This window comes from Salvia hispanica, chromosome 1, assembly GCF_029641045.1.
Source record: "Salvia hispanica isolate PSC_SH4W2 chromosome 1, Shi_PSC_v1, whole genome shotgun sequence".
NCBI lineage: Eukaryota > Viridiplantae > Streptophyta > Magnoliopsida > Lamiales > Lamiaceae > Salvia > Salvia hispanica.
In genome coordinates this window covers 51,227,908-51,246,804 of record NC_142692.1, presented here as the reverse complement: position 1 = coordinate 51,246,804, position 18,897 = coordinate 51,227,908, and the positions used below count along the sequence as shown (strand labels likewise).

General features: G+C 34.8%; 2 protein-coding genes across 2 annotated transcripts; one reads left to right on the top strand and one right to left on the bottom strand.

The window, feature by feature from the left end:
* The first annotated feature begins 263 nt into the window (after nt 1-263).
* On the top strand, nt 264-5,679 carry LOC125220366 (putative sugar phosphate/phosphate translocator At3g17430). The gene is made up of 10 exons (XM_048122535.2): nt 264-589; nt 874-1,173; nt 1,944-2,051; nt 2,769-2,800; nt 2,873-2,923; nt 3,600-3,661; nt 3,755-4,016; nt 4,757-5,022; nt 5,099-5,187; nt 5,345-5,679. The coding sequence occupies exons 2-10, from the start codon at nt 1,090-1,092 to the stop codon at nt 5,507-5,509; spliced, it is 1,119 nt and encodes a 372-aa protein (XP_047978492.1). The 5' UTR covers nt 264-589; nt 874-1,089; the 3' UTR covers nt 5,510-5,679.
* A 268-nt stretch (nt 5,680-5,947) lies between these two features.
* LOC125220367 (uncharacterized) lies at nt 5,948-8,088 on the bottom strand. The gene is made up of 2 exons (XM_048122536.2): nt 7,933-8,088; nt 5,948-7,255 (listed from the first exon to the last, which is right to left on the bottom strand). Exon 2 carries the CDS (start codon nt 7,187-7,189, stop codon nt 6,164-6,166), a length of 1,026 nt encoding a protein of 341 aa, XP_047978493.1. The 5' UTR covers nt 7,190-7,255; nt 7,933-8,088; the 3' UTR covers nt 5,948-6,163.
* Nucleotides 8,089-18,897: the final 10,809 nt, after the last annotated feature.

The following is an 18,897-nucleotide window of genomic DNA, read 5'->3' as shown; positions in this document are numbered from 1 at the left end:
TTTTGTAACACTGAGATTTGAAAGAAACCTTAAATCATTAGTACATTTAATATAAATTCATGAGTCAGCTTAACTTAATTACGTATAATATAAATTGACATTCAAATATGGCATCCTAATAAAATTACTATATATCTAATTTATATTCATATAGTAATTAGTATTTGTAAATTTCTTATCAATTTAATCAGATACGACAAAAATAAAGCTTCAAGAGCCATTTCTAGTAAAGTTGTAAAATAGCTGAAAATAAATAAAACACACACATCAGCAATTACTGATTAGCGAATCACCGAGATCTGAAGAGTTTTTTCTTCTCTGATTCATCACCACCAAGATTCATTCACTGTTATCACATCTTCCTCACTAAATTCTCCAACATATTGCACAAAAACTGCAGATCCTAAATCCATTGTTAGCTGCGAGAGTTGTAACTTCCTTGACCGACTAGCGACATTTTTCTACTTTTTTTTCCCGAAGACCCAATAGGAATTTGTATCGTCATCACCGAATTTCCCTTAGACCCAACTCAAATCGACTGGCTTTACGGAGGCCCAGTTGAAGTTGCAGCTCTAATTTCACTATCCAGGTTCGATCTTTTCACAAATTCTACTGATTTACTAATATGCCCATTTCGACTCTGCCCGCTACGTGTTTGTCGTAATGTTTCTTCGCAATGCCATCCTGTAGCTGCCAATCTTGGTATATTTTCCGAAAATTGTAGATTAATTATCTAATTATTGATTAAGTATGATTATAGTGGACTGTAATTCATTTGAGAATGTGTCTCGGGGTTAATTTTCCTTTCGATGTTGAACCTTGCGATGGATTAATGGATTCTGATCATGCGTTTGATTTTGGTACCTTTTCTAGATTCGAGGGGCTGTTGGAGTTGCAGCATTAGCTACTTTCCCGGGAAAAGCGTTTTTTGTCACATATCCAGGGAATGAATGAGAGCACCTCTGCCAAATATAGCATCAGTTGATTTGCTGTAAAATAACTAGTTTAGTTAGTTTTAGTAGTGACAGAAACAAGGACGTTATATCTGGGGCATGAGTGCATAGATTTAAAGGGACAAAATTTGGCACAATGATCAGCAAACACCTTCTGCTGACCTACCTGTATCTCTTAGTATATATAACTCTATCCTCAGGAGTTATTCTGTATAACAAGGTATGTACTTCTTGCTTAATGGCCAATATGATTACATGATCGATATGGTTAACTGGTGTTCGTGTTCTTTTGTATGTGTTTATGCGGTTTTCCTTGATGTAGGTATTTTTGGGAAATGTTGGTGTTCGTGTTCTTTTGTATGTGTTTATGCGGTTTTCCTTGATGTAGGTATTTTTGGGAAATGTCCTAGCGGTAGCTTTACATGTTTGTGTTGTGTGTAGCTGATGGTACCTTAACTTACTATATGGAGTATAAGACTCGCAGTTAGAATTTTAGTGCTATGCAGCCAGACAGACCTCTTGTTCGTATGGGATTATGTTTGGATAACAGTCATGATACAGAATAAAAAGTAAAATGAAATAAGATTCTCTTGTGTTATCTTCTGAATGTTATGCGGTGTGCATTAGTATATGGTGCCTGAACTTTGTGTGTTTCCTTGATATATGCAATGTTTGTTTCTAAATAGCTAACGAGCAAAGTGACCTCCTAACTAAGACAGACAAGAAAAAAATATCCAGTTTTTTGCAGATGCAGCGGCATGTACAAAAATTGAAAGAAAAAAAGTCTGTTTACATGATAGAGGACTGACTCTCAAATGTTGCGAGAGTCTTTTATCAAATTGACAAATATTCAAATATTTAAAATACATGGCACAAGTGGTAGTTATTTTGTTATATATGCACGATGTATAAATTTATGATCTGTTGGGTCTGATTTTATGATATTCATGACCTCACATTTATCCCCTCTTACTTTTTTCGTGTTTGTAGTGGGTTCTCTCACCAAAGTATTTCAATTTCCCATTGCCGATAACACTTACGATGATTCACATGGGCTTTTCGGCTTTTGTGGCATTCGTTCTGATCCGTGTTCTTAAGGTACATATTGTTATGGAACTTCTTTCATATTACTATTATTGCTGTTTTCATTTCACAACATTTTTATTGAGCTATCTGTGTCAACAGCAAAAGCCATATTGAACAGACAAATAAATTATGAACTCCATGAGTTTATCTAATTGGACTTGTTAGTGTCATTCCTTTAGCTAGAGAATTTTAAATTTACAATTCGTTCATCAGGAAGTACTATGCCTATTATTATCGAGACCAAGCAATGTTCTAGTATAGCTGTCCAGCCGTGCATTTTTCAAATCCTGAACTTGAACATATGTTGCGCTTCCTTGCTGGTCTTTTTCCTTTCATACTAGCTAGCATACTGCCCATGGGCCACTCCCATCCAATATGTACATATTGGAGTTTTTGGCTCTTAAAACCTTGTAATTTGATATATTAGGTTGGCTGTATTCTAGCCAAACAGCCAATTCATACTTTAGATTCAATTTGGGAAGCTTTGGTTTACATCAAATTGAATTGTGGCATTACAGTTCCGTGGATTGCTCTTATTAAAGAAAAATATGTTTGATTTCTTTATTTATTTATTTTTTTAATTTTTTGCAACCATTTTTTGTACATCAAATTGAATTGTGGCAGTGCTATTTTTTCTTCAGTGATTTCCTTCATTTATCATTTTGAAATATATCATATTATTGATTTATTTTCTTGATTCAATGTCTTTTACTCCCCCCTCTTTTTCAGGTTGTATCACCTGTGAAGATGACATTTGAAATGTAAGACATGTTCCCCTCATTCTTAGTTACTGCATATAGCATATAGTCTGATCATGGCTTTGGTATTTGCAGATATGCGACATGTGTAATTCCTATTAGTGCCTTCTTTGCTGCAAGTCTATGGTGCGTGATGATTTTCAAAGAATGGAAGATCTTTGCTTGCTTTCACGGTTTTGTATGCTTACATAGGAGACATGCTACCTATTGTGCAGTAATTGTGAACCACCTATTGATAGGAGACTTCAAAATTGACTACTTAGGGTTATCATGACTTGACTTTTTTTTTTCTTTAATAAACTGGGGCCTACCTTGTTAAATATTACCATCACTTTTAACAGCCCTTGCAAGGATGGATCAGGATGTTAACATCGACATATTGTTTGCTTTTGAATAGTGTAGTTCAGCTTTTCACTCAATTCAGTTTATTTATTTTAATACATGAAAATAAATTTTGAAGAGATTGAAATACCTTTGTTTTTTATAGTTCATGATAAGAATTAATGTTAAAGATATTGTAACACCTTTGTTTCTTACCCTCAACTCGTAGTTTTTCCAGGCAGCACACTTATATCAGAAAAATCTACCAAAGAGATAAATGATAGTGTGGATGAGTGGTAAACTGTATCATCTGCACTAGATCTAATGTGTTCACCTCATTATCGTATATTAGATGTTATAAAACTGTCATTTATGAAAGCTGTTCTCATCTTGGGTGGCACTTCACCGACTTGTATGTCAAACTATATTTTATGAGCCATGTTCTTTTCTATTTTTAATTTGATGATATACTCTTGTACAGGTTTGGAAATACAGCCTACTTATTCATATCTGTTGCCTTCATTCAGATGCTCAAAGCCTTGAGTATGTTTACATATTTTCATTTGGCCTCTTATGTCAATTGTTAGCCACAGAAAGTTGACTGATTAATTTTTTTATCCTTATACGTGATGGCAGTGCCAGTTGCCACTTTCCTCATGGCTGTTCTTTGTGGAACTGACAAATTAAGATGCGATTTATTTCTGAACATGCTATTGGTCAGTTTTGGAGTTGTGATATCATCATATGGGGAAATTCATTTCAATGTAGTGGGCACAGTTTATCAAGTTACAGGAATATTTGCTGAAGCTCTTAGATTGGTTCTTACCCAAGTTCTGCTCCAAAAGAAGGGCCTAACACTCAATCCAATCACAAGCTTATATTACATTGCTCCATGCAGGTACAACCTCGCATTCATGAAAATTTCCACATCATTTCATATTCCTGAACTCTTGAGTAATCAATGGAGGAAAGTGTATGCACTGCTTCTTGCATAATAAAATCCTGCACTGATCCATTATGAGAGTGAAATTGTACAAACTTTGTTAAGGAAAGTAGTTGTGAAATGAATTCACTTCTCAACTAAACATCTTTATGCACTGTCCAAACTTCATGTAATTTATGACCTTTGATGAGCTGGATTTTGGTATCTCTAATGTCATATCTAGACGTGTGATGGGAATTAATTTCATTTTTATGGACATCGTGATCTTAAGTTCAACTATGCTATATGCTTGGGGGGCTTTTCAATATTCCATATTAGGGTGTAGTTTCTGAAAAAATGAGAATCATGATTTAGGAAAACAAATCTTGGAGTATGATGCTTGGCTCTCATGTTTCCTTAAAAGCTTTGTGATGGGATTATTCTCCATCTGCCTACCAAATATCTGCATTTTAACTCTTCTCATGCAAATTGATATATTCTCAGTAGTAACTTTCGAAAGTATGTTTGTTTTACCATTTGCCCATAAAGTTCATATATATTTCTCAGCTTATAGGCTTTAAATCTTCCATTTTATAAGAGAAGGCTATACTAGTGTTATTTCTTAGTCCGCAACCATTGGTACATGAAATTTAGCTTTGATTTTGTGTATTGACATGGATAATACTTGAGAGATTTCCTTCCCATTTTCTTTGCAGTTTTGTGTTCCTGTTTGTACCATGGTACCTGTTGGAGATGCCCGGGATTGAAGTATCACAGATCCGGTTCAATTTCTGGATATTCTTCTCAAATGCACTTTGTGCGTTGGCTTTGAATTTCTCAATCTTCCTGGTAATTGGTAGAACTGGTGCTGTTACTATTCGAGTTGCTGGCGTTCTAAAAGACTGGATTCTTATTGCCCTTTCAACTGTCATTTTCCCGGAGTCGGCAATCACAAAACTAAATATCATCGGTTATGCTGTTGGTACAAATCTGATTCCACATTAAGTTTGTATTTCTCTGAAAGTAGTCAACTCAAAGACTTATCATTGTTTCTACAGCTCTATGTGGTGTTGTCATGTACAATTACTTGAAGGCCAATGATGTTAGGTCATCCCAAACTTCCGGAGATAGTGAACGAGCAGCAAAGGTAGAAGTTCTTCTTAGTTAAAACAATCCCTTTTAAAATCTCCCATGGTCTTTCACATCACTCTTGAACAAATGACTTTTACTTCTAATTTCGTTTGAAGGAGAAAAAAATCAACCTCTTGATCAACAAACAAATTTTGTGCTCCATGTTTTTACAGGATCTGAGGTCTTCCAATCTGTATGGTCTGGACGATAACTCCTCAAACAGCGGTATGGGAGGAAAGAACGGAAGGAGTGGGTCTCATTTAGAGGTTGTGATAGACGAGGAAGTTCCTCTAATTCCTGCTTCGAAGGGTCTGTTGTCGAGGTCAAAACCCAGTTAGAGATAGATGCTGGAAATGAGTTACAGTTGTTCCTTCTATTGTTGGTCTACTCCTGGAGCAGCTCTTTTTGCAGCCTATTGTCATTCTTTACCTAGGAGAATTACTATGGATACTTGACATTTCTTAGAACGGTTGGAGTATACAATGCAATAGTTGGTTGTTTGCATGAACCTTTACTTTTATTTCTCTTTTATTCTTATCATAATATGCATATGGAGAGTAATATATATGTTCAAAGATTATTTACAATCCAATGATGTGTTGAAAGCTGCTTGGTGATTCACAAGATAGCAACTAATTAACATCTCACAAGCGGTACTATTCTTCAAGCCAGCAAGCAAAATTACACGCAACTATTATACTTCTAAGTTTAAACAATTTGAAATAAATGCAGATCAGATCACCTTACATCAGGATGACAAATCAGAACCAAACAAAGATAGCAAAGTACTTGTGAATTTTGGCAAATTAGGAGTATATGTTAAAAGAGACTGGCATTTTGGCATGGCGTAACATCTTCTTCAAAACACTAACCTACAGAAACCAAGACATATCATAATCCTAGAATGAATCCACAGTCCTTACATAATAGGTCCTAGCGATGACTGTCACTTTCTCAATTATAGGATGACATTGGATAAAGTACTAATTGGGCTAAATTTCACCAAGATATATCTGCTTGTCGCTGCTGCAAGACCCGATTATAGGTTCATTGGGATGAAAGACACATTCATTCACTGACCCAGTATGGCCTGGAAGCTTGTATAATATGCGTCTTGAAGTAGTGTCCCATACGTAAACCATGCAGTCGCTACTACCAGCAGTGACTTTGCTTCCATCAGGCGACCAGCTACACCTCAGCAGGTTCTTCTCAAAATTGTGTTGATGCCCTTCAAGAATCTTCACACAGCGATTTTGGGGGGCATATGGTCGCATATCCCATATTCGAAGAGAGCAGTCCATGCTGTTTGTGAGAAGGTAAGAGCCGTCTGGACTGAGCTGCATACCAGTAATCATATCTTGATGTCCTTGAAGCTTCATAACAGGATCAGTTCTTCGTAAATCCCAAACCTTAACATCATTGTCAATGCCACCAGTGTAAATCTTATCTGATGCATCAGAGAAACTGACCGCTGTAATCTGGTATTTGTCTGGAAAACTCTGAATGGAACCCCTTTGACGCATGTCCCAAAGTTTTGCAGTTCCATCATCTGACCCACTCACAATAAGAGGTGGCCCCCTCCGAGCAGGACAGCAAGAGTTCACAACAAACAAGTGCCCTACCATCTTCTTAATCTGTTTTCCTGTCTCCACGTCCCATGCCCTTAAAGTTTTATCAGGACTTGTTGATATTATCTGCGAACCATCAGTATTCCACTGAACATCCAACACAGCATTCTTGTGCCCTCTCAAGACCATAAAGTTTTTGCAATCACCATGCACATTCCACAGAAAGATATCCCTGTCATGCGAACCAGATGCAATGACAGTCCCAGCAGGGTTAAACTTCATTGAGTAGACTGCACTCTGATGCCCAGCCAGCAACATAATAGGTGCTTCTAAGCTTGACGTCCGCTGTTTCCCATTGGGTCCTGCCCCAGGTGGCCCGAAGCTGTGTGTGAAAGTAGACAACTCTGTTGGCTTTGGACCAACCACGGATAGAGCACTTTCGACTTGCATATTCTTTTACGTTCACTCTTACTAAGATATTGAATAATAAGACAACAATAGTCGGCAACTTCAGCACTGCATGGATGTAGAATTAAGAATGTCATCAAGTCAGACTAGGTATATAATCAAATAATAACAAGGAAATGTGAAATTTGCTGGACTGGTAGAGCAAGTGTCTATTTTGCAAAGCGGCTAACGCCTAACAGCCAGGATCGAAGAGCACGATACAAATATATGAACAAATCTACTAGTGCAAGTAATCAGAAAGCATTGAGTTCTCACACACAAAGCATCCAATTGATTTTATATGTATTCCTTAATCAAAATCAAAACCACACCTTCAAAGATATTCTCATGAAGTTCAACATAGGAAGACATTCTCACAAGCCACACTTTTCAGTGGAAAAAAAGAATCTACTGAAAGCAATCCAACACTACCAAATCAAATAACTAGTCACATCTACAACACATAAAATCAAACCTCCAATGGAAATTATAAATTTAAATTCCACATTTACACTCAGCAGTCAGCACAACGCAAATCGGCATTAGAAAAGAATTCATGACCAACTAAGACAAAAATATAAAACGATCATCGAAATTTCTCCATCTTAACTAGCATCAAGTAAAAGACCCGAAAAGAGGAAGGACGCAGAGCAACATTATGGACAATGCTAACCGGGCGAAGTAGGTAATTATGAAGTAGATAGAAGCTGATGAACACTAAGATGATGCAATCGCACAATAATTACCTCGATTCAGAGGTAGTTCTAAACCCGTAAGCTAGGGTTCTTCAAGAGAGTACTGGAACAATCAGCATAAAATGATGGGATCGGAAATGTTGTTTCAGCGATGTCGTGCATAGTTTATTGGGTTGGGCCTTTTGCTTCGTTTCTCGGACCTTCATCGAAATTCCAAAACATGTTCTTAAAACTTCTGAAATAGTTCGTATTAACTAAACTGAGTCGGCCTTTTTTTTTTTTTTTAGTACAGTTAAGTCGTTTCTCTTTTTTTTTTTAAGTAAAAAATCAAATATATTTTATTCTTCTGTTATATTTTTCAACTTAATTTTTTAATTTTTGTAGCCAAAAGTTTTATGTCAACTCAATTGAGACGGGGAATATCAGTAATATTGTAGTAGTAACTTTTTGGTATTGTAGTAGGAAGAGCATTATGGTCCTATTGACCCCTTAGTGTCTATTTCCTTCTTAATATTATCTATTAGATTAACGGTTAAGATCAAAATCAAGTAATTGATCCCGTGTTACATTATTGGTCCTATTTTGTGCATTATGAGGGTATAAAAGCTAAAATATAATGGCTGCAAATCATAATTAAGCGTGATTTTTGGAACAATTATTGGTATTCTAGTTCCTCTCTCTCTCATCACAAACGCCTCCCCCAATTCTTCTCTCCACCAAAACCCTAGCCGCCCCAAATCTGCATAGAAAAACCGATTGCTCTGTCGTTATCGCCCTAAAGAAGGAGTGAAATCTACACTAATCCGTCCTCTCTGTATATCACATCGGTTTGCGGTGTTTTTTGCGAGACCGAGCAAACAATTGATCGAAGTTTTCTACAAAAGGCTGTAAGAATATTTATATTCTTATATGACCTATGTATCTATTGGTTTAAATTAAAGTTCAAGTTCATAATATTAAAAGTTAAAAGGGATTCTAATATTAAAGATGACACCGTGATGGATCGGTTTCGATAAAAGAATTAGAATCGGGTGTATTGATAACCCTCCTCTCCTATCTCTAAATTATGATATTAATATATATATATATATATATATATATTATATGAAAGAATAGTGTGTATATATACATGCAATTAATTATGCACATAGATATGTGTTACATGTACGTATTGGACGTGTGAAATTGGTATACACACATTTGAATATTAAAGTGAATGTGTGTCACGGTGGAATGGTGTGGAAATGTTAATTAGTTTATTAGTAAACTAATTCTCATTTACCAACCGACATATTTGTTGGTGAGAAGCAGTTAATATACATGTATTTGTATAATACAGAAAGTTTAACCGCATGGTAGTTATTATGGATGAATCAACGTATCCATAGCGGTTAGTGCATGGCATGATAGAAATGAAGTGGCACCACTTTTCGTGAAGAGGCATGCAGCACCTATAAATACATGTGTGCTCGCATTCATTAAAACATAATCCAGAACGAGTTATATACTCAGAAAAGTCACAGTACATACGCACATATATATATATACACTTATATACAAGTTTTTGATTCTTTATCCATTAAAAGAATCATAGAAGGCTTGAGGTCAAGGAGAGGAGAATCATCAAAGTGGATTCAACATCTTCTTCAGCACAAGAAAAGCATGGATGGAGGTTGGTAATCTATCTCCACTTTATAGTCTATATGTTGTGGTTGAATTAATTCAAATCTAGAATTAGATTTCATTATCGAAATCATTAAAGTTGAGATTTGGCTAACAAAGGCAAACAATCGACCGGCGTTTTACACATTCTGGTAATTTTTTTGACCGACAATATTTTAAAAAGGTCCGTTTTTTGAAAATTTATGGTCGTTCTATTCATTCTTGAGGTTGCTCTGTTCATTATTGCTATGCATTGTTCATTACGTGCTTAAGCTTGTTACACTATTGATGATGTGTTATTAATATGCATTGTTATGAGAAATTGGTTGTACGAACATTGATTTTTGTTTTGCTGCTGAGAAATTGGTTTATGTTCTTTAGTGTTCGGTATTTCTCATATACGGTTCTTCTCAAAACACATTAATTAGGTACAATATATTTCGGTATACACTAGCAGTTCAAAATGTTCTGACATTTTTCAATCTGAATTATTGTATTGAAAGGGTTTAATTTGTGCTAAGGCGGTTCAAATAAGAAAATAACAGGTTCCCTAGATCCAGCAAGTCCACTAGATCACTCGGTCTAGGAACTCGTGGGTCGCGAGGAATCCCGGTCATCGGACACACAAAGCACTTTTCCTTTCAAAAACCCTCAACCACTTTACTAAATCTATTATAGGAAGTAGGGATCGATCCCACAGAGAAGGATGCGTAAGACTCATAATCAAGGATTTGGGTGTGTTTTTGGTGTTGGCTGCTGCCACGCATTTTCTTGGGTTGAGGAAAATTAGAATTAACTTGACTTGGGAACCTAAAAAAAACTTAACCTAACAGCTAGACCTAGGAAATAAATCTACGGTGGGGACCATGTCTAAAAAAAGCAAGGTACGACTGAAAAGTTGGCAGAATAACTAACTCTCGTACTAACTGACAGTGACATCGTCTTCTACAACCGAATTTGCATAAAACTTCTTAAGAAAACCAGCATGAGCAAAACAAAAACAGAGCTACTGACTTGAAATCAAATTTATGCATAATAAACGAAGAACTTAGCAGATCTGCATACCCTAGACGAAGTGAAATAGAAACCAAGAAGAAATAAAACAAATCTATCGAACTACTGTCTTTCCACACACCAAATCCAACCTCAGACGCTAAATTCACTCCGATCCAAGCGTCCGACATGAACTCCAAACAGAAGAAACTCTCCATCACGTCAGATTTCACAAATAAGAACTCCGAATACTCAAACAACCACAGATCTGTCACCAAATTCCACATCAAACACCTTAACAACGAGATAAACAGAGATCGACATAGCAATTGAAGAATTACGCTAACAACAGAGAGATCTATGCAAAATAACTTAAAATTAAACAGCTCAACGCAGATCCATGAACGGTAAAGCAGTAAAACATTATCAACATCAAAGTCGACTCCCAAAAGTGAAGTTCGACGGTGGAAACTAGCAAAAACAATTGAAATTAAAAGTAATTGTATCTTCGCCCTCATTAGGACGGTGTTGCCAAGCACGAAATCTTTCAGAAAGTACCCTCCCGATCACAATTACCCCAGAACCATCCCCAAGTGTGTGAAAAATGTATGAGCTAAGAAGAGTGGAAGACTATCTCCATTGCGCTGCATGCTCTTCTCTATTTATAGGCGTTTTAGTGGGCCCAGCGAGGTATAGATAATGACTTTGTTGCCCTCAGCTGTAGACTTCCTTTATCACGCCAATTTCCTCGTAATTCCTGCTCATTTCGTTCCATTCTCCTGCTAGACCATCTCCTTCATAACTTCCTTGATCTAGCAATTTTCTTCACACACCTGGCTTAGGAAACGTGTTAGACCCAACAAATTATAACATTTTTTTCGCACATTACCGATGCATGAAATTAGCCTTATCATGTATGCTTGAGATTTTGTTGAAATTTTGTCATGTTAAATACATTATATGTTTGCTATTGATACATCATGTAATAGAAATTGCTCTGTTGAAAGAATTTGTTACATTACTGCACTATGTTGTTTTTAATTACTGCTTGTTATACTATGGTCTCAGTAATGAATTATTGATGTATAATATTACATTATGCACGTATATTTCGTAGTACATTATTGATGTATAATATTACATTATGCACGTATATTTCGTAGTACATTATTGATGTATAGTATTACATTATGCACGGATATCTTCTTATAATGTAATCTATCTTCCTTAGTACTGAAATGTTGTGTACATTATGTTCTATGATAGTATTACATTACTGATCAGCACTAATACATTATGATCTTTAAAAGTACGCAACTTTTAGAAATCCACTGTGCAGTAACATTATAGTCAGACACAGTATTACATTATTATATGGTAAATCTTACATTATCATCTAAACTCTTAGTTTACACCATGTAATATGTGTTTTACATTTTTTATGGAATGGACACTATTTGACACATTGTATGATTACAAAAAATGTGATACATTATACTCATAAATATGTACATTATGTTAAAAATAATGTACGACACTAATTATTTGTTATATTATATGGTACATTATACTCATAAATATGTACATTATATGTATTCATTTTTACTGACAGTTGCATATTGAGGTACACATTATATACATTAACTAGGCAAAATTTTACATTATCTACTAGATATGCTCTACATTATTTTTTACTGATGCACTACTGTATTAGATACATTGTTTAAACAACTAGTTTTTATTAGTTCAGACTAGATTACAAGGCATTTATGTACTTTATTCACTGTTAAATTATGCATGCATTTATCACATTATTCGTCACTGCTTTGTTACATTATTCTGTTTTGTTGTAATTTAACATTCAAGATGGCTCGTTTTTTTATGGAATATGCGTCATGGCTGTACATTTATTTAGCATTTGCAAGATTAGAATACGATGACGACTTTGATGAGGTCATTCCCCTTGCATATGCGCATCAGTTTCGACAAATGTTGGCTGCACATAAGAAGGCTAATAAAGTGCTAGCCGAAGATGTTGCAGCACCTAGTCGAAACAAGAAAGACAACAACATGTACTTCATGAGGTGTCCAACTGATCTGAAATAAATTTGTAGGATTTTGTCTAGATTTATAATGATGTAAAGCACTTTGGATGGTTTGAATTCAATTTCCTTTCAGCATTATTCTCTTCAATCTGTACATTATTCAATTTCCTTTCAATATTATTCTCTTCAATCTATACATTATTCACTGATCCAAATGTACATTATTAGATACTATTGGTATTTACTGAACCAAATCTTAAACACATTAAAAAAATGAAATATAATTCATGTGATGGTGCTATAACCTAACCCCATGGGTTACTAAACCCAAGGGGAATGATTTAAACTCTCTGCCCTTTGTGATGGTTCCATTTGTGAGTTGGTACTACAACCTAGCCCATGGATTGCTAAACCTAAAGGGCATTAATTCAATTTCCTTTCAACATTATTCTCTTCAATCTGTACATTATTCACTGATCCGTGTACATTATTTATTATACCAAATCTTAAACGCATTAAAAAATTAAATTTAATTCATGTGGTGGTGCTATAACCTAGCCCCATAGGTTGCTAAACCCAAGGGGAATGATTCAAACTCCTGTGATGGTTCCGTTTGTGAGTGGGTACTACAACCTAGCCATATGGATTGCTAAACCCAAAACGCATGAATTCAATTTTCTTTCAACATTATTCTCTTCAATCTGTACATTATTCACTGATCCGTGCACATTATTAGATACTATTGGTACATTATTTACTATACCAAATCTTAAACGCATTACAAAATAAAATTTAATTCATGTGGTGGTGCTATAACCTAGCCCCATGGGTTGCTAATATTATAATAATAATAATTATTATTATAATAATTATTATTAATCAAAATAATAATTTTAATAATAATAATAATAATAATAATAATAATAATAAAATCTTTCTTAAATTGTTCACCAGCAAACTTAATTATAAAAATTCAAAAACGAATTTTGATGATGGACGGCTAAATTAAACAAAGTATGTAGTATATTTCAAAAATTAATATTTGCTACGATTTCAATTCAGCGATTTACGTGCTATTTAATTATAATATGCTATAAAAATTTAATTGTAGAAAGATGTAGTTTAGATTAAGATAATTAATTAAGGAAATCAAATCATGGGAGCCTTGAATTTAGGAACAATATATAACGTCAATAATGGAAGAAACTGACTTAATTTCTCATACCAAATCTGCCCTTTTATGAATTAAAATAATAATTTTATTAATAATAGAAGCATGAATCTAGGCCATTAGATCACAAAATCATGGGGTTAAGATCGAAAAGAACAATAAAACAAAAGATAGAAAAAGGATATCAATACATCTCATTGTAGTAGTCCTTTGAATTTGTACGTGAATTGAGGAGTTAGATTATTACCTCCATTTCTTAAAATCAAAACGATTTCTATTTTTATATATTTTTTGGATCTGTTCCTTTTGAAAATTTTACTTTAGAAAGTGGATCAAAGTCCATTGATATTATTTTCACTCTTTTTTTTTTTTCTCTTCCTTTATCTATTTTTTTAACTCACTTTTTTTCCTCTCTTTAACTTTATCAATTTTTCTCTATTATTTTTACCAATTGTTTGTATTGTTTCAAAAATTTATCTTTCAAAGACAGAGTAGTAGAAATTGATCATAAACTACTACAAAATTTGATAGGTAAAAAGGACGTGCGCTTTTAACTAGTAGTACTACTTTCTTTGAACAAACTACTGTCCCATAAGAGTACGCATTTTTTGGTTGGACGCGACTTTTAATGCATAATTGATAAAATAATTAAAATATTATTAGTGGAGAATGAATACTCAATAGAGATAAATGAATTTCTAAAATTAGAAAAGTACATAAACTTGTAAGATGGGTTAAAAAAGAAAGAGTGCATATTCTAGTGGGATAAATAAAGTATTCCCTATGTCCACCATTAATTGTCCACTTTTGTCATTTACATCTGTCCCTCATTAATTGTTCACTTTCACTTTTTTGCCATAAACAGTAAGTTGACCCCACATTCAACTAACTCATTTCACTCACATTTTATTATAAAGAGTAAATGCCAAAATTGGTCCTGAACATATTCTCATTTTACGATTTTGGTCATAGATTTTATCTTTTGAATTTTTGCATCTCGAACATTTCAACTCAGACCACAATCGGTCCTACACTAACTGTTTTGTCAATTGCTAACAGTCAACGAAATTTAATCCCGATTTTGACCAACTTAAACATGTTAATTATGATTTTTAACTCACTAATTAAGTGAGTTAAGTAAGAGAGATAATATTGAGTTCACTCAGCCACAGTCCACGTACCAACACCCAAAAATGGCGGTTATCTCCACCTCTCTTGCCGACACCGTCACCAGCCAGCTCACTCAATTATCCGGCCTCCGAAAATCCTTCCTCAAACTCGACGCCTCCAGCGCCAACTCCATTCAATCGTTTTTCCAGAATGTCGACTCGCACATCCGCCTCGCCTCCTCCGACAAAGCTTGTGGCGGCGTCGTCACGATGGCAGGATCCGGAAAGGTGAATTGCATTTTCGTTTTTTTCTCGATGCGGTTATTGCATATTTGGATAATATTCAATCAATTGCATTTTGTTATAGGTTTTTGGAGGAGAGTTACATTTTGCCGAGTTTTGAGTCTCTGTTACTAGCTATTTGTATGTGTTTCTGTATTTGTGAGTGTCTATGCGATTATCGTGGATTGAATTAACATGTTTAAGTTGGTCAAAATAGGGATTAATTCCGTTGACTGTTAGCAATTGACGGAACATTTAGTGTAGGACCGATTGTGATATGAGTTGAAATGTTCGGGATCCAAAAATTCAAAAGATAAAGTCTATGACCAAAATCGTAAAATGGGCATATGTTCAGGACTAATTTTGGCCTTTACTCTATTATAAAACTAATACTCCCCCCGTCCCAATAAATATGAAACGTTTGCTTTTCGGCACAGGATTTTATGTAGTGTTGTTTTGTGAGTTAAAGAAGAGAGAGTAAAGTAAGAGAGAGGGAAAAGTAGAGATAAAGTTATTTTTATTTTAAGAAACGTTTCATTTTTAATGGGACAATGCAAAAAGGAAAACGTTTCATTTCTAGTGGGACAGAGGGAGTACATTAAAGTGGGACCCTTATTCCACTAACTTTTTCAATCCACTTTCCTTTACGTTTCTTAAAACCCGTGACGGAACTAAAGTGGACAATTATTGAGGGACAGAGGGAGTATTATATTAGTGAACTAGATTTCTTAAAGTTTCTACTATAAATGCACTGTTTGACCTTTAGACTAAGTTTATCGGTGCTTTTTTACTCCTTACGAAGACTGAACGGTCTTCCAATTCATTTCACCATTCAACCAATGAGATTGTAACGACCCGCCCTTCTAGGTTATAATAAATGCGACGATCGTTAACTAGGCGGACTTAAATGCATCAAAGATCGTAGGCTAGGGTTTCATTTAAAGGAATTTATCCAAAGTATTTAATGAACAAAATGATAAGAGTAACGGCTTAGCAATGAAGTTCAATAAGAAAGGGCTATCACAATTAATATTCAAAACGACAAGGTCGTTAAGATAATTCAAAAACATCATGTCTCAACAATCCAACAAAAATGAAGTAGTTTCAATCTCAAACGAACGATAGTATGTTTCATGTTTCAGCGGAAGCAACCAAGAGAAGGGTGGAGCTATGTATGAAGACACAACTACACTCGGAGTTTCAAAGTGATCAAATTATTCAATTATTCTGCTCAACACCACCAACCGCTCGTCACCGCTCAACCTGCACATAGGAAAAACACATGCAGGGCTGAGTACTATAAACATACTCAGTGGACTCATGCCGAAAACATTTTTATCAAACATAGTAATTATCATGCCATTTTTAAGTGTCCATCGGGGTTTTATCTTTAGAAATGCCCGAGGCACCAAAATATATCCTTTACCATAATCACGGTCGTGCGACCATTTTTCACATCGACGTTTACCATATCCTCATTCTACAGGACAAGGAATGCGGCCGCAATCCAGGTCACTAGACCGGCCAACCCGTACGCTGGCACTCGGTCTAACATTGGTGTACACTAACCCAAGTAGAGTTTGCGGCTCTACAAGGATCCGAATTCGATTAAATCAATAGTGGCATAGACACAAGGGATAGGCACGACAAAACAAATCAAGGCATGATAATACAGATCTCATTATCATCAATAAAGATTTAGGACGATGTCCTTATTTTAAAAGAAAAGCCCACCTCGACGGCTTAGCTCGCAAGTATTCTCTTCTCCTTGCTATCACGCTGAGAGCGCGAATTATCACCTTTAGATTATGTGTATCACAAATCAGTCTCCATCATTGATTCAAAAATCATGCATGTTCCCAACGTTTCCCTTTTCCCATTAATTCGTTTTAATATCACTATTCAAAATCAAGGTATGATTATCGTATCACTTTTTATTCGCACAACAACTTCAGATCTATCATCAAAACGTGTCACGCATGAGTGTTTCACCACACACATCACACGCGCACACACAACACACATGCACGCACACCGAGACACGCACACACACATATGCATCCCATTCATCAATTGTTTTCCCCTTTTCACTCGATCTATATGCATGAGGGTTCAAGAACACCGATTAATCGGTTAGATGAGAAAAGATTGATATAAAAGTACCTTTTCTTGATAGAACGAACGGTAGAACAAAGTAATAGCCTTGATTCTTCAACAATTCTTGAATTTCAACTTCAATTCTTGGTAAAGAATGAAGAGGTCTTGAATAAAGTAGAAAACAAGTTGAAGAAGAAGTGGAGAAGTGGGGAGGCGTTTTTCTTCAAGAGAGAGGGGGCGTGTGATTTTATTTCTAGGGTTAGGTTTCTCTCTTATTTATAGAGTGCAAGATATAATATCTTTAATTAAATAAATTAAAGATTTGAGAAGATTTGGAGAGATTTGATAGTAGAAGTTGGCGTGTAATTTGAGAGAAATAAGGGGATTTTCGAATTCTAGGCTATTTAATTAGCCTATGTCTATGATTTTATTTGGATATTTTACGGAGTAGAATAAAATATCACGGAGCAGAATAAAATAATAAATCCTCCCAAATAATTATGGAGTAGGCGATTTTTGCCTAGGATTTAAATTCAAATCCTAATTTAAATAGGATATGACAAGATCCTCTTAGATATGGTAAGATATGCTAGAATAATTTATATTTATTCATGAAAGAGAATAAATAAGGGATCAAATAATATAATAAATAATTCCTTCTTCCCTAAATAAGGGGATTTTCGAAGATCTCCATATAACAAGGTGGGGTTCGAAAATTCCATAGAGGAATTAGAGAGTATTTGAACTTTGGATTTAATTTGGATGATTATCCCAAGCAAATAATTAAATCCAAGAAAAATAAGATTTCTTCTCCAATAATAATAAGGGTCGAAAATTCCAAATAAAAGTGTAGGATATTTATGAAAATCCTATTTAATCTCACTCATCCCTTGGGAAAATAATTCGTCACAATAAATTTCACCCCGCATCAATTATTCATATGATCATTTCACAATAAATTTCACCCCTCATATTCTCAACACATTGACCTTTCAACGGCCACGTCATATATTCCACATCTTTGACTATTCAACAGTCACGTCATATATTCAACATATTTGACTATTCAATCAATCTCAACTCCAAATCGCAATTAGGTCACAAAGAAATCATGCAATTAAATCACTCATCAATTAATCCGCATACTCCATAGCATCAAAAGCATTTAATGCGAAAATTTTATAACCCGAAAATTACGGTTCGAAAAAGCGAGGCATTACAGAGATTGTGCCAACCATTTGGCACAATCTCATTGGTTGATATATAGTATGTTTTTTAAAAATTATATATCTTTAATATATATTAAAAAATTATAAAATTATACCAAAATTCATAATTTTTCACCCCCTATAGATAGAGACCACATTTGCTATAGTTTTGCATAAAAAATTAGTATCATATTTTCTCCTCCTATAATCCTTCTTATTTGATATAATTTCATATTTTTTAGTTTCCTTTGTTGCTAACTATGGAGGATGATGAGTTTAATATATTCTCCGGTTCTCCATATTTCAATCATTCCCAAAACTTCAATCCTTCCCACAATTTCAATCCTTCCCAAGAATATTTCCCTAGCTTTGATGATATTCTGAATTCTGATCAATTTCAAAGTTCATTTTAAAACCAACATTCAAGTCAAGACAAATCACTAACCAAC